The 22,021-nt window shown below is 39.4% G+C and overlaps 2 protein-coding genes across 2 annotated transcripts in view; one reads left to right on the top strand and one right to left on the bottom strand.

The window, feature by feature from the left end:
* The first annotated feature begins 848 nt into the window (after positions 1–848).
* On the top strand, positions 849–9,506 carry AKIRIN2 (akirin 2). Its single transcript, XM_072408623.1, has 5 exons — positions 849–1,319; positions 5,236–5,379; positions 6,293–6,439; positions 7,515–7,586; positions 8,814–9,506. The coding sequence occupies exons 1-5, from the start codon at positions 1,145–1,147 to the stop codon at positions 8,822–8,824; spliced, it is 549 nt and encodes a 182-aa protein (XP_072264724.1). The 5' UTR covers positions 849–1,144; the 3' UTR covers positions 8,825–9,506.
* Positions 9,507–14,668: 5,162 nt separating this feature from the next.
* Positions 14,669–22,021, bottom strand: part of ORC3 (origin recognition complex subunit 3) — a gene marked incomplete in the record, with an annotated part of 38,558 nt that continues 31,205 nt past the window's right edge. The window contains 5 exon segments of the mRNA XM_072408621.1: positions 14,669–14,882; positions 16,643–16,716; positions 17,082–17,192; positions 17,324–17,465; positions 20,182–20,279. Of these exon segments, the coding sequence (XP_072264722.1) occupies positions 14,777–14,882; positions 16,643–16,716; positions 17,082–17,192; positions 17,324–17,465; positions 20,182–20,279 (531 nt within the window).

The following is a 22,021-nucleotide window of genomic DNA, read 5'->3' as shown; positions in this document are numbered from 1 at the left end:
TCCCTGGGGGAGTACTTTTTTTACCAGGTCAGAAATGTAAGTGGGACAATAACTGTGGAGGGATTTGAAGGCAAAGCACAGGAGCTTGAATTTGATTCTAAGGTGAAATGGAAGCCAGTGTAGAGAACTACAAAGAGATGCAGTGGAAGAGGAGCGGAGGGAAGGATGGATGAGTCTGGCTGCAGCATTCATAATAGATTGTAGAGGAGAGAGTCGGGTAAGTGGCATACCAGAGAGGAGGAGGTTACAGTAGTCCAGACGAGAGATGATAAGAGCGTATACAAGGAGTTTGGTGGTCTCAGGGGACAGGTAGGGGTGGATTTTGGAGTTGTTTCTCAGGTGAAAGTGACTGGACCTGGAAATGTTCTGAATATGGGGGGTAAATGAGAGGGCAGAGTCAAAGGTGACATCAAGACAACGTGCCTGATATTTTAGTTTTTTCTGTGTGACATTCTTCCCAATAGCCAGCAATGTAAAAATCATTCTTCACACTGAGCACCCCACAGTGAGTTGTGGATATTGTAATTATAGCAGGGGTTCTCTAAAGACCTGCTAATGGGTTACCCCATGTTAAAAAGGTGGAGAAATGCTGTTTTGTCTATATAGAAAATAAAGGTGCACAATAAAATAGTTTATTGTGAAATAAAGCTAAATAACCCAGCTGCAGACATGATAAGCAGCCACACATAGCCCCTGCCCCTAAAAACAACTAGTGGGGATTTAAATTCAAACAAGGAAGTATCATCCTCCGCGCACGGCATGACGGTCCTGTAGTACGTTGGCGGTGTTAGTGAACTGGCCTAGGGGCGGTGCGGACTACATTTCCCAGCAGCCACCTGGTTTGGCCTTCGCCTATCTGCGCGAGAATGAATCAGTGGCGTTGTTATTAACGCCATATTGCGAGCAGAGGGACGCTTGGTTAGCGGTAGCGGAGTGTAGCGAGCTTCTACGAGTATCCAAAGCCATCCTAGCCGCTACAGGACCCCAGAGTCTCGGCGACACTTCCACGGTGTGTAGGGGCTCCGGTGCATTATTACCCCGGAGGAGGAGGCCAGGGTTGCTGGGAGAGGAGCGGCTCTGTGAAGCCCTGTGAGAGGTGTTGGTGTGTCAGTATTGTCCCTGAGGTCGGGTCAGTGCCTAGGACATGGCCTGCGGAGCCACACTCAAAAGGACTATCGACTTCGACCCTCTCCACAGCCCGGCCGCCTCCCCGAAGAGAAGGAGATGTGCCCCCCTCTCCCCCTCCGGCTCTTCCCCACAGAAATACCTCCGCATGGAGCCGTCCCCCTTCGGCGAGGTGTCCTCCCGGCTCACTGCAGGTAAGAGGCCATAGTAGGCCATTGGCGGGGCTTGTCTATGGGGGAGGGGGTAATGTCTATGCGGTGTGGTTGGTACATAATAGCATATAATGCTCTGTGATTGGGGTGATTATCTTCCACCCCCTGGGACCTCCCTGAATGATTCTCCCCAGCCTCTGCCCAGCTCCCATCATCTTCTATATATATCTCTGACATGGGCAGACGCCACCCTGTAATGGCTACTGTGCCAGGCCTTCAGATCACTAGAGGTGCCCAGAATTGTCAATGTGTATGGTGTAATCCTTGTCAGCCCATCCTTTTTAACTTTGCTTTGATCCTGCCACCAATAGCCTTCGTAGTAGCTTCCTCCATAGGGTGACAACACTGTCTTAGTGTTTATTGTATTGAGGAGGAGCGTTGTCACCCTGGGCGAAGCAGCTGGGATTGGGTGTCCCTATTGATGTGGTTGTGTAGCCTTATCAGGCCCAGCACAGGCGCAGCTAATGTTTTGTGGCTGCAGGCTGACCGGAAATGTAACAAGCTCTACATATCCACACAACTCTTGTCATTAGATGAACATAAGGGAATGGTGTGATTGCTTTATAGCTTGTAGGGTGGATTGTGACGTTTGTATAAGACACAAGGTGTCCATCTAATAGGTGTCCAATATACAAGTAAACCTGGTACAGGCTCAGTCCAATATAAACACCGGCGGTGGCACTAGGCTGGTGCGGATGGCAATGGGCAGGTCACAGATGGCATTGTGTGCTCAGGTGACCCCCCCCATACCTTCCGCATGAAATTCTTATAAATGTTTGCAATCCCCCGACAGTCATTGTGTTCTGCTTGTGTTATATATACATTGCTCAGGTTTGTGATGAGTATACTTGTCATTGTATGTGCAGATTGCCACAACTACTTTGTATAATAATCACCTCCTCACTCTGTGGGATGGAAGGAATGCAATCAGCCATTCAGTAAATGGAAAATCTAATGGCTTTTGTTCCTCATGGCACTAAGTAATCGTTTGAGGTTCAGGATATTTTCATTTCAAGTACCCGGATCTACATGGTGATGGCTGCCATTTATTACAGGGCTATGTCAATGTATTCAGCAGCAATTAGAGCAAGCATGTTAAATATGCTAAGGGCTTTCCTTTGTTAGAAGGATCTGCCACCCTGAGTCACTTTATTAGTTGCACATACCTGACCACTCCATTACCAAGCATTTGTATAAGGCGGATGGTCTGTCTGTGGGGGAAATTACTTTCATCTAGAAACTTGGCTGTGCTTGATTACTCCTACAAAATTTCACAGCAAGATGAATGCAGAGGAGGCAGAGAAAATAAAAGATTATATGAAACCACAACCTCCCCAACCCCCAATGGCTTTACCATGTTCCCCAGTTGTTTGTCAGAGCCTGAGGAAATATTTGATGATTGCAGGTATGGTGCAGCTTGTGACCTCCTCCCCTTCATCACAGGATGCAATGCCTGAGCAGACCAGGATCAAATACCCAACATGGGTGGATGAGAGGGGGGGGGTCTTTAGGTTTTTGTTGACGGTCTACAATACCATGGCTTCCCCAACTCTGATGTGGCCACTATTGATTTTCTTTTTAGGCTACTTAAAGGCCCTGTCTGAAAACACTTTAGTACAAGACATACATCATACATTATTATTATTATTACTATTATTATTAAACAAGATGTATATGGTGCCAACATATTACGCAGCGCTGTACATTAAATAAGGGTTGCAAATGACAGATAAATACAGACACAGGATGAGAGAGGTCCCTGCCCCGAAGAGCTTACAATCCAGAAGGTGGGGGAATGCACGCATACATCACACACACACACACACACACATCACGCACACAAACATATATGCATACATTCTCCACTCAGAGCTGTAATTAGATAAATAATGGCTATGTATTGATGACACGTAAACAATGAACCTGTAATGGAGTATTTTGTAACATAGAGGGACATGTTCAAGGTCTTCATATTTGGTGCAGGAAGTATAGAACTGTGTCAGCTGTAAAATGTTGGATTTCCATTACTTTCTGGCTTGGTGGCAATGATCTGGACAGCTAGTGAGGACACTGACAGCTATAAAAAGACAGACGTACTAAAAATTCATCACTCTGTCCATAACTAGGGAACCCGATTTGTCTGGAAACGTCAACGACTGTGTAGGGTGTCACTGGGCTTCAACAGGCTTTCTGGAAACTTTGTTAAAAACTTGCTGAGTTCAGGTAACTTCAAGTACTCCCACAAAGACTGAACTAAAGGTTTCAAAGTAGCTGTATAGAACTGCAAAGTTTATTAAAATAATGATATTGTTGTTTACAAGGTGAGGCTGCCTGTAGGTCTCATGTGCTTAGCAGATGACCCTGATAACCGCTTTATCTGCAGAGAGCAGCAGCAATACCAATGGAACCCAGATTACCAGTTCTTCCTGTGTAATGTCAGTCAGAAGGTAGAAAAGTACACAAAATAAAAGGACAAGTTTACTGGAATTGCCAGATCAGACTAGTATGAAATGCTAAATGGAATTAAAGGGATTTGGATAGAACTGGGAAGGATGTTGACTTCCATTTCTACTACACTTTGTAGCCCCTTGGAGACTTTTCCCTGATAGTGTTCCAGAGATATCACCAGAACAAGAATAACTCTCCAAAAAGAACAATAAAAAACCTGACAAAGGTTCTAACCCCTTACCCTTTATTTCAAAAATATATGGGTACAGTAATGTACTTCTAACCTGTGCTGTAACCTGCCGGTTACTAATACTTGCTGCGTGTCACTGTATGTAGGCGACACACTGTCACTAAACTGGGTCCAGCCCAGGGATTAACACAATGGCGGGTTTGAGCCTAGGAAAGGTCTGTAGTGACACTGCTAAGAAGGTAAACAGATTTCATTAAAAGCTGTGGATAATACATTTATTACAAGTGGTATTGGCTGTTGTCTGAATGCTGACATATCTTTTATAATGTACCTCCATAACAGTACAATGATGACAGAGTGCAGTGTCAGTCCTTGGATACATTTGTATAGAAAAATACCTGTTTATCTTGTCTCTGTGTCCTTGTAATATCCTCTCTTTCTACATATATTTAAAGAGGAACTATACTCAAAAACACACTTGCCTTCAATCCCGCAGGACAAACTGATCACTCTGGGGGTGTCGGGCATCTGGTCCCGCGTTGTCCCGACATACGTCCTGGAGCCGGCGCCACCTTCTTTGTCTTCTCTTCCTGGTTCTTCATCCTACGTCACCCGACGCAGGCGCGAGATTGGGTGACGTAGGGTGAAAAAAAAAATGCTGATCTCACTGCGCATGTGTGAGATTTCTCTGGCATGTGTAGAAGGAGCGCCTAAGAGCCTCCCGGGATGCCTGATGTAGGTATCCTAGGAGGCTTTGCGCTCCCATTCATTCTCGACCACCTAGGCAGCCGAGAATTGGGGGCGGTGGCAGGATCACTAAGTTAAAAGACAAAAAAGGAATCCAGCGACCACATTTATGATTTGATAACCTGAAATATATAACAATTTGTTTTGAGGTTTATATATGTGATCCCCCCTAGCCCCTCTTAGCCCGGTGCACCACTCAACTCAGTAACCACCCGGGGTGTTTTTGGGTGATTACTAAAAATTCACAATACAGGGGCCACCACCTATCTTATAGCTTCTACCTACCCAGCTTAAACTTTATGGTGAGAACACTGCATATTTTAGTGTTTATTATAGCTAGACTTTGTGTGGTGACTGAAACTCTAGTTTTTTTGGAGAGTGAAGGTTTTATTTTCTGTGGCTTCCTGACTTGTTTTGGAGATTATTTTTATCTTCCTGATTTCATAAAAAAAATGAAATGAAACACAGCTTTGGTGAGTTGCTGTTTAATTGACTTGTGTGTCCTATTTACAGAACAAATTCTTTACAACATCAAACAAGAATATAAACGCATGCAGAAGAGAAGACATTTGGAAAGCAGCTTTCAGCAAACAGAACCCTGCTGTTCCAGTGAAGGCCAACCTCACACTTTCCTGCCTTCTGGGCCTACCTTACCCGGTGAGCGAACATGTCGTATGCCTTTTTGTATTGGTGTTCCTGGTGACAGCTCGACATAAATGAATGATGAGATTGTTCTCTATGTGGCAGCACCTGTCAGGAAGACGAATGCAACCACAGTCTGTTATCACAGTTACATTACTAGGGATCTCTTCCCGCCAGTGCTTCTATATTGCTTTTTCTATCTTCATATTAAGATTGTCCCACATGTGGCCAGGTTAGATTAGATGCAAAAATATTTAACCTGCATCAGAAGCATATCTAAAGACCTACCAAGCCTGGCCACGTAACAGTCTTAACACACAGATTTCTTGGTGAATATTGTGCGTATGTGACACACTTCAGTTCATTGACTTCAGTTATTGATAGTTCACTGAAGAATTGACATATTACTGGCTACTGTTTATTTTCATTGTACATTATATATTATTTAATATTATTACAATGAATATTGTATGTGCGTTGGGTTTGGTGAATAAAGAATTTCTTAATACTGATGGTTCAGAAATACTCTGCTCAGATAATCCTTGATTTTATTGTGTGTCCCACAGATGGTTCTGATCCTCTTTAGTGTATTCCAGTATCTTTTCTGAAAATAGGTCCCAATATAAAGCAGCGGTATGTTCGTAACGCCGCCTTCTCCCCCAGATATATTTGTCATGTTTAAGCTTCATATTTTTTTTGTCATGGTCAGGGAAAACTTCTTTTAGAGCTGATTACATTTCTATGTGTATTTGGTTGAAATTACTTTGCAATTTTATTTTACCACTGCTAGCCTGCAGAGTTTTTTTTGGCTAGAATAGTTTTATTTATGCTACTAGTCAGGAAACATGATAGGTTTGGTGCCAGTTGTGATTTGACTGTATTGGTTGCAGAAATAGTCGTTCATACTTGCAGTATTACTGTCTTGTAGGAACATCCACATCACCATCACAGTTACGTAAAGAGCAGCCTTTGTTCACTCTGAGACAAGTCGGAATGATCTGTGAACGTCTTCTTAAAGAAAGGGAAGATAAAGTTCGTGAAGAATATGAAGAAATATTGACCACGAAACTGGCAGGTATGTATAATCTCTTAACATGTGGAAGATCTATTTATTATAAGTTATGGACATGTGGGTGTTTTCATTTTCTGATGACATGTACAAACTTCCTTCCTATACCTTAATAATCCTCGTATGGTGCCACAAGTCTGCTAGGCTGAGAAATGGTTTGTGGAGTCTCTAAATGTGAAACTTGCATGCTTTATGACCACATGTCATATTGTTTCACCTGAAGTGTAGATTGCTTATTTTAATGTGATGGTGTCTTTAGGATAGAAAGTAAAATCTCACTTTTAAATTTCCTACGGTGCCCGCACACGCCACATGCCCGGCCGGCATCTGCATCCCCTAGACTCGCGTATCCAATGCTCACACACCGGGATGCGAGGCTAAGGGATGCCGGTGGTCCCCTACGGGATGCTGATGCCGGATGGGTATCAAGTGAACACAGATGCCAGGCTGCCATGGCTGGAGGACGCCGCAGGCCTGCAAGGACCAGGTAAGCCCCCAATTCCACCCTGTGGCCACCAAGTGTGGCTTGGGGTTACCACTTTCTGTAAAGAATTTTACCCCAAGCCACAGTCAGGAATACCGCCAGGGGGGTTAAAGAGGCCCCCCCCCCCCATATTTTGTAAAATTTCCATACACTGACTTTTTTAGTTGGTACTACTTCTCAGCTCTGTATCGGTGGCCATACTAGGGCCTAGTATTGATGAAACGGGTTCTTGGCATTAGGGGCCTACATCTTGTTGACATTTGAGATGTGGAATTTAAAATTGAGTTACAAATCTGTACAATTTGGTACCTGCAGTTTAGCTTTACTTTTAGTTTTTATACTTAAAATAATCTCAACAGGCACCCTGCCTAATATTTTACAATGTCCAGTTTGCAAGATTTACCCCCCTTCCCCCTAATTGACTGAAGTGATTACCATCTTAGATTTGGGCAAGTTTTCTCGGAGCTGCACAATATTACAATTAGATTGGTTTACTTGGTGTAAATAATGGTTATTATAGCATGGTGATAAGTACTTAATTTAAATGTATCTTAATGACAAATTTCCTACCTTCAATGATCTTTTTATTTTTCATAGAGCAATATGATGCTTTTGTGAAGTTCACACATGATCAGATTATGCGACGATATGGAGAACAGCCTGCTAGCTGTAAGTGTGTCTTTAAAATTTATGGTAAAATGTTATAGTAATGCAGCTCTGCTTTGTGATAATTGTTTGCACATTTCACAGTAAACTTCGGTTCCAATCGATTAATCCCAGAGATTATTCAAAATGTGGTGGTCCTAATTCATTGGTTGCAATGCCAGGCTTTTTTTTTTTTTTTTTTCCTATTCCAGAACTACAAATTTTCAGCCATTAATTTTTTTTTTTATGCCTGGAGATCCCAGACTTATCTCCTGATGTCTCCATGTTGATGTGTTTGTTGTCTGTTTAACTTTGCTAGGAACTGTAATGGAATTGTGGACAAGGAAGTTGTATAACGGCTGAGTTCTGACTTTCCTGGTAGGATTGGGTATGGAAGGGAGATGCCCTAATGTTGTCAGACCCTGCCAAAGCCATTTAAAAACTATTAGACTGTATTAATCATACCAGCCCCTCATGAGCCTTTTTTATCATTAGACAGTGGGAAAAACTCTTTAAAAATAAAGAAGATTGAAATATTCATGTTAACTTCATGCTAAATTTTGAAATTGGGACGCTGTCACTTGTGAGATTCTTCATGTCATGAGGTCTTTGCTAAATTCTACACTTGTTTTTTTTTGTTTTTTTTTTATATTGAAAACCCATTTGGCCAGTTCTTTGTTACTGTTTGTAACTTATTATTCTGCACATAAAGCGCTGGCTGTTACTAAATCTCAGTTGATATATTAAACTGTATCAGAGGGAATCTGCAGACCTTTTTTTTTTATGGCTGTCAGCCATTCTTTATCCAACCACAGTTACATTCTTGGAACTGTTAATCGCTTGGTCTCCATACTCCTGGGTTACCACTTGGCAGATGCAGACATCAAAATAGTGATGTATTGATTGCTACAGGGAAGGATTTCTCTGTTCTCATTGTATGGTTAACAAACAGCAGACAGATTGTGAATCCTGGTCTGTTTAATGTCTGGTAAAAGTACAGAGTACACAATTCTCTGAGATCAATATTAGATAAGTTTGGAATACCAATGAAGTCATTACATTCCTGCAGAGAAGGTTCTGTTTAATTATTGTACACTTGTAATATGAAGCACAGTGTTTAAAATATTTTGCTGTTTTATAGTTCAAAATCCTTTATTACATTACAGTACCCAGTAGGGCATGAATGTTTTGTAATAGGTGACTTATGAATGTGTTTTTTTTTTTTTTAACATTTTTCTTTCTTTCCCACAGATGTCTCTTGAATTGTTCCATGCCTTCCTTGGCTGTGCTCCTTTTATTGCTGCGAGATGTCCTAGTTAAGAACTGCGGCAATGCCATAATCCCCTCCCCTGTGAACACAGCTTATTTCGAGCTTTTGTCAGTGGCAACCACTCTTATGCAGCAACTGGTTTTGGAGTGTTCCCTGATGTCAGTGCCACCTGGATGTGGATCTAAGCTACCTGTATTATTATACCAGTGGCCTCATTTGCTGTATCATTAAAATCTGGCTTCTTTTGTTAATGTTTTTTAAACAAAATGGTTTAAAGCTGGTGTTCAAGAACGTGCCCTATGCTAGTTGTGTAAATATGTGAAAATAGCAACTTTTTTTTTTTTTCCTTTTGGATGGATTTTCAAGAAGGTTTTAACAGTGCACTACAAAGCAGTTTCCATCACCAGTATGGTGGATTCATTCATAGGACAATTTCCAAGTTACATTCAACATATTTGACCAAGAGAAGACATTATAAAAAAGGGCATGTCTATTTTAAAGGACTTTTTTTGGGAAATTGGTAAAGATGGAATTATGACTTGTTTTGTTAGTTTTTATTTATTCTATCATTCTTTAACAAATGTTTAATGCAATTTTTCCCGTCTATCATTGTTTAACTGCCTTGTAGTACTGGAATTTAGTTGGAAAAAAATAAAAAAAAAAAGAAAACAAAATGATTTTTTTTTTCTTTCAAATGTTTTAATTGCAAGTTTAATATATTTTCTTTTGAAAACCAAATTTAGGAAGTATTCTTTTAAAACAAAGTGCATTTATCCTTTTTATGTGCCCCCAAAGAAGTACACGTGCCCTAAACACAACTTGAAACTGCAAGTCTCCACTGTCTTGGCATCTGCATTACAGCCCCATAGAAAGCTATGGAACAGTAGTACCTGTGGAGGGGAGAAGGGGCAAAAGGATAATTGCATGGTCTTTTCTTGTAGACTGAAAACTTTAACCCTGCACCAATGTATTACCCCCCTGGCGGTTTATTTATGTCAGTATTTTTATGTCAAAAGCCGGTACATTGTTTTGAGTGGAAATTTGTTGTTTAATGTTTTAGACCTGTAATTCTTAGGAATAAATCCTGGGTATGATAAAGTTTGAAACCAAAATCATAAATTATATTAAATCTAAATAATTCAAAAAAATGAAATATAATTTCATTTATTAATTTTTTAAATAAAGCCTTCCTCAGCCAATCAGCGAGCACTAGAGGTTTTGAATGTAGGGACTTCTCCCCATTTAACCTCTAGTACCCTAAAAAAAAAATGGTAGAACTGTTGTGTGCTGTTTTCAAACCAAGGAACTGTTTTCTGCTTGCTGAGCACAGTAGAACCTGCTGACATAATATAAGTATCTAACACACTTTCCAGCACAGTAATAATATGATACATTTGTTACATTTTTCTTGCAGTGGATTAAAGAAAAATGTAACAAATGTATAATATTACTGTGTTAGAAAGTGTGTAAGAGATACTTATATTACAATGTCAGCCGTTCTCCTGTGCTCAGGGAGCAGAAAACATTTGTTCCTTGGTAATTTGACAGTACACAACAGTTCTACCAATTCCAAGCCCCACCATTTAATACCTCTAGTGCTCTCTGGTTGGCTGAGGAAGACTCCTCCTCTCAGAGTGAGTCATGCGGCTTTCATGAATGGGGCCGAGGGAAAAATCCTCTGATTCATTCATTTATGCTGCATTCATTTATGAGCAGCTAGCCATAAGACTCACACTGCGTTCCTGGATAGAGAAACTCTATCCAGAAACACATAGTACAGGACTGCAACAGCAATCAGGAGCGGAGAAACTCCATCCAAGAACACATACAACTAGTAAAGGGCTGCAAGAGCAATCAGGAGCGGAGCTGACAGCTCTGATTGGTCTTGCCGGACGAATTTACAAAGGCTGTTCTAGCCTACATTATTTAATAAATTTGCTCCCTCTTCCCTAGTCATTGAGTTGTTGCAATATCACCAACACAATTGGGTCATCTGTGTTGACCATAAAATGGTATCCTTCCTTCTTGGTCAGCAACGTGGATACACCAAGTATCCCTGTATCTGTGCACGTGGGACAGCAGAGCTCGTGAGAGGCATTGGGTGGAAAGGAATTGGCCTCCAAGATCTGCCCTAAAACCAGGTGATCCAAACATTCTACATGAGCCACTTGTTGATAGAAAGAATATTATATTCCAGCCTATGCACATGAAACTGGGTCTGATGAAGCAGTTCGTTAAAGCTTTGCCAACTGAAGGAGACTGTTTTAGGTATCTCATTTTGGCATTTCCTAGCCTGTCATTTAAAAAAATAAAGGCGTGTGTGTGTTTGATGGTCTACAGATTCGGCAGCTCATCAAAGATGAACATCAGGACAATGTCAGAAGTCAAAAAGAATGATTGGTTATCATTCAAAGCCATTGTCAAGAACTTTCTTGGAAACACACAAGCAAATTATTACACAGAAATTATCCAGAAACTCTTGGAGAGCTACAAAATTCTTGGTTGCAATATGAGGATCAAGGTGCATTTTCTGCATAGCCATCTTTCTAACTTCCTGGAAAACCTTGGTGCAGTCATTGATGAGCAAAGTGAACGATTCCACCAAGATTTGAAGGTCATGGAAGGACAGTATCAGGGTAGATGGGATGTACATATGATGGCTGACTATTGTTGGAGTATCCAGCGGGATTGTCCTAACACTGAACACTCCAGGAAAAGCTATAGGTGTAAATTTTTACCTTAACTGCTTACCCTAATAATTTTCGAATCTTTTACTGTAAAAAAATGTTGAGTAACAATAAATCCTTTGTATGAACAAAATAAATTTAAATAAACAGTACATTCAAGATAATATTTCATTATCAAAACTGGAGGGTACTGTGTATCATAAAAACTGGATGTGATAGCAAAAAACAGGGCTCATTTCTGGATTCACCACCTAGTAAAAGTGAATGATTTAACTAAAAAAAAATGCGTTCCCCAGTGTTATGAACAATAATGGGCTTGCTTTGAAATTGATGCCAGCAATACGGTTAAAAACATAACATAAAATAAAATAAAATTTGGCTATCCCCCAATGTTTAAAAACAAAAAAATTCATTCGGATCTCCAAAATTATATATTACCTCTCTTCTGGATTGCAAGGATAAATTTCCTTAAAACTGACATTCTCCTAAAACTCTTGTATCTTCCAGACAGTCCCAGTTGACTTCCCCCCCTCCTGGCTTTTTTCCACAAGCTAGTCTTCAGATTTCTTTGGAAGGTGGGACATTCCTGTATTTCATACCAACCTCTTACCAGACCAAAACCCCAAGGGGCTGTGGGGTTACCTGACATCACATTTGTGTTGAGAATATTAGCAATAATATGTCTGGAACGACCAGAAATGAACTATAACCAGCATGTACAACATTTGCTGCCTTCTTCCTTAAATAAAGGCCCTAACTTGCACCTGTCTTTTCACAGACTAATAACTGGAGTACTGAATGTACTCCACACTGCCAATATTTTGAACAGTATTCTTAAAAATATTTTTTTCCACTTTCTGTCAAGGAGATTGTCATTGAAACCTGGTCCCATGACCCTCATTTTTGATAACCCATGTTTTCCCCCAGCTAACTTTTTTTAATCCTGGAATGCATCCACCAACAGTCAACCTGGGGCATCCTTTAGAATAATCAACTTCTGGTTCTGACCTTCTTTCCCAACTCAGATCTAGGGAGGGCTTTCCCAACTGTCTTCCATATCTGATAGGAGCGCTCAGCTGTCCAAACATTTTGAGATACTAATTTTTAAATTTATAACTAGTTTATAGACTCAGAACATCAGAAACCTACTTAATCCTATTGGTCACTGTGTTGGAAAGGTACACACACGATTTACTGTGATCGGAAGGGCTAGGCCTAATCAAGACTGACCTGTTGTTAAATTGAGACTCCCTACTTTCACAATACTTTCCTAAATTAGGAAACTCCTTGTTATAGTGAATGACCCCCTCGAGCATTTTTGTACTACAAAGGGTAGTTATTCTGTTTGGTACATATGCCTTATATTTTGGGCAGTGGCCATGATATTATGCTTACATTATACATTTTTTTGCCTCACCCACTCCTATGTTATTTCTCCCCTAATGAATCTATTAATCACTGACTTCTGTTTTGTTTTTGTTTTTTTGTATGTATATTTGAAAATTAAATAGATTGAAATGAAAAGTGGCAACAGGAGCAACAAAAGATGATTTGTGCAATACTAAAAAAAAAAAAAAAAAAAAAAAATTTGGAAAGGCACCAATAATGCTGAATAATATATGCAGGTTCTGGAGCTACTTTTGCTACCAACCAGACAATATCTTGACATCAAAATACAAGTGAGCCAATAGCTTTCATAAACTTTGAAAGCTTCAACGTTTGATATTTTGAACGTGTACCGTTTAAAAAAAAAAAGGGCTCAAAGATGTGCAAATCCTTGGATTCTGTTTTTATTTAAATTTTACTCAGCACCCCAACTTTTGTTTGTACACTAGACTCAGTTTTTCTTTGCAGTGCATGTTTTCATTGCAGTGGGTGTTCTACTCTTCTGTTAAGTGAACCTCCATATTTCTAAAGTCAATGTAACTACTAATACAGGGATCAGTTTTGGATACACATTGTATGCTTTCCTACTCTGCATGTATCATACCAGACCCCGAATTATGAATATTCACAGCACTGACTGATCACCAAGATTGTTATTAACTTGGATGGTGTATTGGGCATTAAAACACTGGAAATTGATGCCATTTGATTAATAATCTAAATGTCCCAGGAAGTTTTCTCCTACACCGTCTAAGGGCACTGTTTTTGCTAGTCCTCAAGTGGAATTTTGTGACTTTTCCCAAATGCTGTTATTTGAACTTCTCACTCTATGCAATGGGAAACTGCAGGACTGCGCTGCTGGAGACTTGTAGTGCTCACATGCCGGTGAATACTTGGACAGTCTAATGTAGTACCTGCTTAGGGGCAAACTAGTCTGATTTCAACTAACAGTGCGAGTCACATGGGGTTGGAGTCTTATAGGGATACCAGCTATGGCTTCTTTTGAGGCTGTTCTGTAATACTGGCAAATACTGGCAACATGTCTGACATCAGGAGAAGAAGTATTCCCCATTCTGATTATTGGTGGACACCCTCTTCCTGTTTGCCTTTTATTGGGGCACTCTATGATACTTGCAGGGCTTCAGGCACCAATCTGTAACTTCTCTAGTGGTGAATTTATATTTAATGTTTAATCATATTGCGCTGCATTGCCTTTAAACTGTGGCCAACAGGCTTACAAGAACTAATCAGGGCCTCTTGGATAAGCACTATCTGTAAAGGGATGAGGGGTTCACAGCAGCCACAGTATCAGTGTACTGCAAGCTGCTATAAAAAGCTTTTTTGGCTTTTCATGTTACAGGGCGGGGCAATTTCACACAGTTCAATGAACCTGACTAGATCTGCTAAGCGGTAAAAGGACCGCTTAGTCCTTTTACCTTCAACTCTCAGCACTATTTGCACTATTCCCAGGCTATTTTTCCACAGACTCAGACATCCTGCTTATTACTTTCCCAATCAAGCATTAATTATTTCATCAATAACCTGTCAGAATTTCTTACGAGTACAAGAAAACATTTCAGCATGTATTACACAGGCATGATCCATTGTTGTCACCACGAGGCAACCCACACAGAGAAATGCAATACAGCTATCACTGGAGGACATGCTTGTTAATAGGAAGTGACTGCACTGCAGGAAAAGATGAACAAAACATTAAAAAAGTTGTATATTATTAAAAACAAAATGCTCACCTTAGCACTATGCAGTGTCAACACCTTTTATTTGAAATATGGAATGATAAAACAATAATCTAATTTTACAAAATAGTGAAAGTCTTTGAACAAAGTTTTGAATAATACAACGGTTTTGGGCTAACATCCGCCCCATGTCAGACGTGCCACATGGTCAGTCTTCTGCTTTGAAGGTTTTACAAAACCAAGAAGCTCCAACTCGGAGACTGCTCTGATGAAACGAGCGCTGGAAAACTAAGTTAAGGAAAATTGTTTTTTTTTTTTTTTGCATTTGTAACACACACACACACACAACACTGCAGGCCCATTTGGACTAATCCCGTGCAGAGAGATAATACATACATTACCATACAACCGTGAGCATGTTCCATTGCCCTTCATTTTCAAAGCGACCCATTGCATCTCACCTTTATCTGAATGGGTGGGTGGTCTTCACACAAGACACACAATGCAATTCCCAACGGTGGGCTAGGGCTAGGCTCCTAGCTTATCTCTCTGTAGCCCAAGACAGATATTCAAGGAGGAGGATAACCAGAAGCAAAATGGAACTGTAATTATAATGTAGACCTAAACATATCACTATTTCATAAATATAGCACCATTGTCATCAACATGTCATCTGTTAGTACTGACCACAGAGACCAATAGTAAGGTGGGGTAAAGGGAGTTCGGGCAGGGCAAGACGCAGACTTCCTAGCTGAAGTTGATATTATAATCCCAGGTTTCAGGGTTCTTATGGACACCCCTAAGACTGCTAAAGCTACCCTCAGACAGGCTCCTATATCTTCCCCCAAACAGTTCCAAGTGTCCCTTTCCTACTAGAAAACTTTTTTTAGCTAGGTCAATAATGTGCAGTTAACCATTAGAAAAGCTTGGAAGCTGAAATCTTATATGGAACACTTTGTATTTCAGTAGTATTCATTGCACAGAATGTTAACATATGTCCAGATTATGGTCATGAAAGTATTGACATATTACTAACAATCAGTAGTGTCAATGCAGTCCTAAAATTCACAGCAGAAGTACTGAAGTGGTGTCCTTCTCTCATCAGCTCAGGTCATTTTCCCTTCTCTGTGGTTGCATTACAGATGAGGAAGCAGGTCACTGCAGGGAGGGGGACACAGGGTGTAGTGGGCTACTCATCAAATGACTTGAACCATTTCAATGCTTCTGCAACTAGGAAGCTTGTTCAGAATATTGAACTACTTAAATGTCCATAGCCTGGCCTAACTTTCACCTATAGCCTGTATGAACACATACCTATGATTAAGATTTGGAGAAAGAAAGTCTTATATCTACATTATTAAAACCTGCATATTTCAATTTTTTAGTATCCTATGCTTTGTGGTATCACTTGAGATAACAGAGGATCTGCAAGCTTATCTAGACAGGGTCCTTTCCTCCTCCTATGTCATTGTTTGTATCTGTCTGTCACTTGCTACCCCTATTTCATGTACAGTGCCGTGTAATATGTTGGCGCTATACTGTTTGATAATATTAATAATAATATTAGGTACTTTTTTTTATAAAAACTGATTGCATCCCACACATTATACAAGCAAATTGGAGAATTTACATGAAACACACATATGATGGATGAACATTCTCGATTTAATGAGCCACCATTTAAGATCCTTAGGAATGATACACTGGCTATCCACAGTATATTTTGGCTCCTATAAATACACTTGTATTGGACTTTGCCTAGATCTTTGTCGCGTCTCTTTTAATATCCTCCACAGCTCTGCCACTTTGAAATACAATATACTTTGCTTGTTCAGCCAAGACTACTCTTGATTTATTAGATGTGACAGCCGATCTGGGAAAAGAGGATTTAAAGACTGAACATGTTCGTGTTATTAATGAGCCGAAAGAAACGCATCAAAATTTTGAGCCGAGGACAAGTCACTGCACGTGCAGCATTTCTACATGTTCAGCTGCTGCTTCCACATTCTATTTACCTTACACAGACAAATAAAAGGATACTGAGTCATTTCATCCACTGGCTCTAGGGAATCCAAGTCACTGTCATCATTAGTGTTGACAACTGTAGCAAACGCCTAAGGAGACATGAAAGAAAAAAAAATGACATGAAAACGGTTTATTACATGATGTATTCAACTACACTATAACAAAGAACAATTAAAAGTGGAAACCCAAGTAGACAGGTAAGTACACATAGGTGCCCACATTGACCCATCTAAAGATGTGTAATTTTTCTCATCCTGTCTTCTTAAACACATAAATTTGCCACACTTCTCAGTTGGGTAGGTGACTGTACTCTTTCCAGAGCCAACTGCTTCTCTCAAGGAACTTAAAAAGTGAGTTTAATTGGAAATAGTTCACATATTTATAACACTGGAGCTCCAAACTGAAGACAAATTGGCCACATATATTCCACTTACGTGTCACAATTCTCACTTACCTCCAACCAATCATAGAGGTTAATAAGTCGTCCACATTCAAGATGTAGCTTGTATGCAATGCAAATATCTGGGGCTGCGTTGGTCAAGGCTCCTGCTTCATTTTCTAGAGACTGACCAGAAAGGAGAGTAAAATGGAAATGTCACATGTGACTTATTATTTACCACCAGGATAAAAAACTGTAACTCTTTACTTGCTGTGGCATGTTTAAAGGAAAAACAAAACACAACTTAGCTTTTCTACCTTCAGGTAAGATGAAGGATTATTGAGAGCTGTGTGAAAGGCAATACGAGGTACAGCATTAAGATGCTTGCGGAGGATGCTGGCAGCACTAAAATATACAACTTCGTACAATGGCTGTGTTTCAGGTGGTGCCAAATAATCTCTGGAACAGAAGTAAATACATCAAAATGAAACCAGTGTATATTTATCAATGTAAACACCCATCAAATTGAACATTTATGTGTTATAACATAGTGTGTAATCACACAATAAATGTTCTAGTAGGCCCTTTCCCTCCCTTTTCCTTGGAAGCCAGAAACATGCTCAGGAAATTCTAGTGTGCATGTTCATGGAACAATGATTTGGTGATTATAGTGTATCTGCATGCCTGATTGCCAACTCATGTCTTTGGGCAATTCTAACAATGCCGCAGAGGATGCAAAGTAATGCCTTATTCTTAGTTAAGGGGATAAGCATGACTTAGGTGACAATATAGCCTACTGAGTGAACAAGGTAGCATGTGTCCACCTATTTAAATGAAGAAGTTGGCTTGCCTGGGTATATGCTTTAGGAAGATAATCATTTCCCTAGTATAAGAATCATGCTGGCCTTATTCTTGCCAATTAGTGAAATCCAGGGCACACCAACTTTTTCTGTTGAACCAGCCAGAGGCAAGAGGTATACTGCTTACACAGATGGCTTCTGATATATGCCTTGGGGCCTGTGCATAAAGACTTTTATGCATCAGAGTTTGCATCAGAGGCAGCATTTGCCTACTTACACATGAACTGTTGAATACAATGAATAACAAAAAGTGTACGCACCCCTGTTAAAATGCCAGGTTTTTGTGATGCAATTATTCATTTTAAAATGTTTCCCACCTTTAATGTGACCTATAACACTAAAAAAGTACAACAAGCTGGTTGCACAATTGTGCGCATCCTTAAACTAATACTTGAAGCACCTTTTGATTTAATCCCAGCATTCACTGTTCTTGGGGAAATCCCTGCCATCAATTAAAGAGACTCTGATTAACCCCCAAAAAAATTCAGCTTTACTAGTACAATTTTCCTGACATTTACTCTAGTTGTCTGCTACAACAAAAGCCTTGTTCATTTAGAGCTTACAAAAGATTTAGAGCATCAAAGGGATCTCATTGTTGAAAGGTATCAGGCAGGAGGTGGGTCCAAAACTAATCCACCGCATCTGTTTATGACGGATATAAAAAATTGAACAAAACTTGGGACAACAAAGACGAAAAAGAGAGGAAAAGATCTAGATGTCTCTCTGAAATTGATAAAACGATAAGATGAAAACTGGTTAGAGAGGCTGTGGAGAAACCTACAGTAATACTGAGGGGATGGCAGAAATTTCTGGCAACTACTGGTTGTGTACTACATGTGACTCCAATCTCCCATATTTTCCATATGTCTGGACTATTGAGTAGGGTTGTAAGATGGAAATTTTTTCTTACAAAGAGAAACACCCAGGTTTGGGTAAAATTTGCAAAAAAAAATCAAGTTTTCCAAAAGTTGATTGTGTTAGGGTCCGAGACCAAGGTTGAACTTTTTGGCCACATATCTAAAATTTAGCGCAATAACACTTCACATCATTATTCACACATTACGGTGAAGCATGGTGATGGCAGTACCATGCTTTGGGGTTCCTTTTCTTCATTGGGAATTGGGACTTTAGTAAAGATGGAGGGAATTATGATTAGTTCCAAATACCAGTCACTTTTGGCCCATAACCATCAGCTGTCTGCTAGAAAGCTGAAGATGAAGAGGAAATTCATCAATTAGCATGACAATGACCCAAAGCAAATATCCAAATCAACAAAAGAATAGCTTAATCAATTAAAGTTTTGGAATGGCTGAGCCCGAGCCCAGACCTAAACCCAATAGATAATATGTGGGGAGACCTGTGCACAAAAGATGCCTTCACAATCCAACAGATTTGGAGCTCTTTTGCAAGGAAGAGTGGGCATATAGTGTCAAGTATATGTGCCATGCCAAAAAGTGCTTCAACAAAGAATTAGTTTAGAGTTGTGCACACCTGTTTATTTAGTTGTGAACCTGTTTATTGTAAGTTTTTTAATTTTTTTACAGGTCACATTAAAGGTGGGAAAAGTTTTGAAATTATTTATTGTGATTTCGTTTTTTACAAATCACAAAAACCTGTCATTTTAATAGGTGTGTACAATTTTTATATCCATTGTAGGACGATAAATCTTAGTTCTAAAGCCAAACTTTTTCACTTTATTATATTGGCTACACAACAATGAGAAACTGAGTTGTTTCTATAAAAGGATTAATTATGTCACACACACACTATTGTGGGCTTATAGTCTCACATTTGCCACCTCAATCACAAGTGGGGAACTTTTCTTATTTAAAAGAAATGTGCTAATTTTATTATCCCCTCTGTGATTTAGCACCCCATATAAGCTTGTGATCAGAGTCGATTTTGCCTTTCCCCTACTTGATAAAATGTTAAAACTAATATATCCTTTGTCACACCTATTACTAGTTAAAGCAGAAGAGGTTGTAACATACATTGTGGTTATTACCTTTACCATATACTAAAACATAAATCAAAGGATATTAGGAGATGTTAACATGCTTTGAAATTGTTTTGGATATTGCAACACCTAAATGTGCTTCTGTGTAAATTTGTTTCCTGGAAAATTGTGTCCTTGTAAAATTTCTTTAGCATATACACAACCTAAAACAACTAAAAGCCATAAGTTATTTGCCATTTAATATTAACAGCGTGTAAAGAAATTATTCAGAGGATTATTCCTTATGCAGATATGCAGGTAACTGAAATGAAGGATATAACATCACAGAATAAAAAAGGAAACAAGTCCTGACACATACCTTACAAGACTATCAAGAAAGTCTATGACTTCAAGTCGAAGGGATTCAAACTTGCTTAATTTCTTTGTTCTTCTTGTTTCTTTCATTTCCAACAAAGTCTGGAAATGGGCAAAAGTCATAAACATCAGAAAGAGCATGTCTAAATAAACCTCTGACATCAGGATCCTATCACACATCCTTCTGACCTACTAGCGAACTCAGATTTATATCTACAGGGCTATAAATGATTTTGCAGCTAAAGTGGAGAGATAAACTATCACGCTTTCATTTACATATGTGAATGAGAATTTGCCTGTATCTATTCTAAAGGTGCGTACACACTTCCAATTTTTATCGTTCAAAACGAACGACGAACGATCGATTGGGCAAAAAATCGTTCGTAAAAAAGTAACCAACGACGCCGACGAACGAGGAAAGTCGTTGGAAACGAACGACCGGACCGGCGGATCGGATTGGACGACGATCGTTGATCATCGTTCGTGTGTACGGTCGTTCGTTGATCGTCCATGATCTGAGCATGCGTAATGAACGAACGTTCGTTCACTTTCCTGTCGTGCACATAGTTCCTCTATCGCTCAAACGATCGTATCTATTGTGTGTACAATATCTACGAACGATCGTGTCGTTATCTCTATGTGCAGGATCGGTGCTATACGATCGTTCGTAGATATCGTGCAGGATCATTCGTCGTTCGTTTTCCAACGATAATAATTGGAAGTGTGTATGTAGCTTAAGGCTTATGTCATAGCTACACTGCTTTCCTTTTCTTAATAAGTCTGAGAAGGGACAGGAGGGGACATATTTCTTCCAAGGCCTAGAATATGCGATCAGATCTGCTGCCAATTTTGTGCTCAGTAATTAATCAACTTGAAATCCCAAAAGAATGGACAAATGTGTAGGAGATTCTGCCCTTCCAATCATTTATCCTGGATAGAAAACAATCAGGAAACCAATAGTATGTACTGAATCATTTGAACACATGCTACAATTTGCTAATAATGATATTTATCAACACATCCAAACTATTCACAAATGATCATAAACTGAAAAAAAGGTCTCTTTCAATTAGTCATCTGCTAAACTTCCTTTGGAGTCACTTCAGTTCAGATTAATTTATCACATCAGAAATTAGATCAGAAGTGTAAATGTGAAGTAGCTCTTAGACTGTCTGACATTTTCAATACTTGATGTAACTTCTACAAAGCATATGATGGTTTAATAGAGATACCTTAGTACATTCTATGCACCCACAATTTACTATACAATAGCAAAACCCACTGCCACCATGCCACCAATCAGATCTGAACTGCAAGAAAATGAGAATGATTGCTGGATGTTAAGAACATATGTTCCTTATTTTGAATACAATCAATGAGATCAACTGCACCTCCATTTTATCTGTTGAAAATATTTATAAACATATCTTTTATATTCAATCATTTGATAGCATTAAGAAACAGGTTTTGTATGAACATTTCTGCTTACTTGCTTTTCCCTGAATGATAAACATATACTGTTCTGTAATAATGTCACTTTCGGTTTACTCAGAAAGAAGGGCTCATAGCAGTTTGATCAGGTTACATACTCATTTAGTAGTATAGACTACAGACATAGAGGCAGATAAAGTGAAAGCTGATTATTTTCATGCATTCATTTCTATGTCTTATGTTTAGGTACTGTCAAATATGCTTATTGTTGGGAAAAGTTTTACGTTCCTTTTTGTAAACTTTTCTACTGAAAGCACTGTCTCTCTAAAATGTCCTACAATATGGCAAAAAGGTAAGAACCAGTCTAAAGCTGTGTACACACTGCCAATTTTTGTCATTGGAAAGGATCTTTC

Source organism: Pyxicephalus adspersus, chromosome 4 (genome assembly GCF_032062135.1).
Source record: "Pyxicephalus adspersus chromosome 4, UCB_Pads_2.0, whole genome shotgun sequence".
In the NCBI taxonomy this organism is placed as follows: Eukaryota; Metazoa; Chordata; class Amphibia; order Anura; family Pyxicephalidae; genus Pyxicephalus; species Pyxicephalus adspersus.
Note: the sequence above shows the minus strand (reverse complement) of the source record. Positions and strands in the feature narration are given on the sequence as shown.

Excerpts from the sequence above, each read along its gene's own strand:
- AKIRIN2 (XM_072408623.1), top strand. The coding sequence starts at position 1,145 with ATGGCCTGCGGAGCCACACTCAAAAGGACTATCGACTTCGACCCTCTC. Across the intron at positions 5,380-6,292 it reads TTCTGGGCCTACCTTACCCG|GAACATCCACATCACCATCA; the intron begins GTGAGCGAACAT and ends ACTGTCTTGTAG. Across the intron at positions 6,440-7,514 it reads ATTGACCACGAAACTGGCAG|AGCAATATGATGCTTTTGTG; the intron begins GTATGTATAATC and ends TATTTTTCATAG.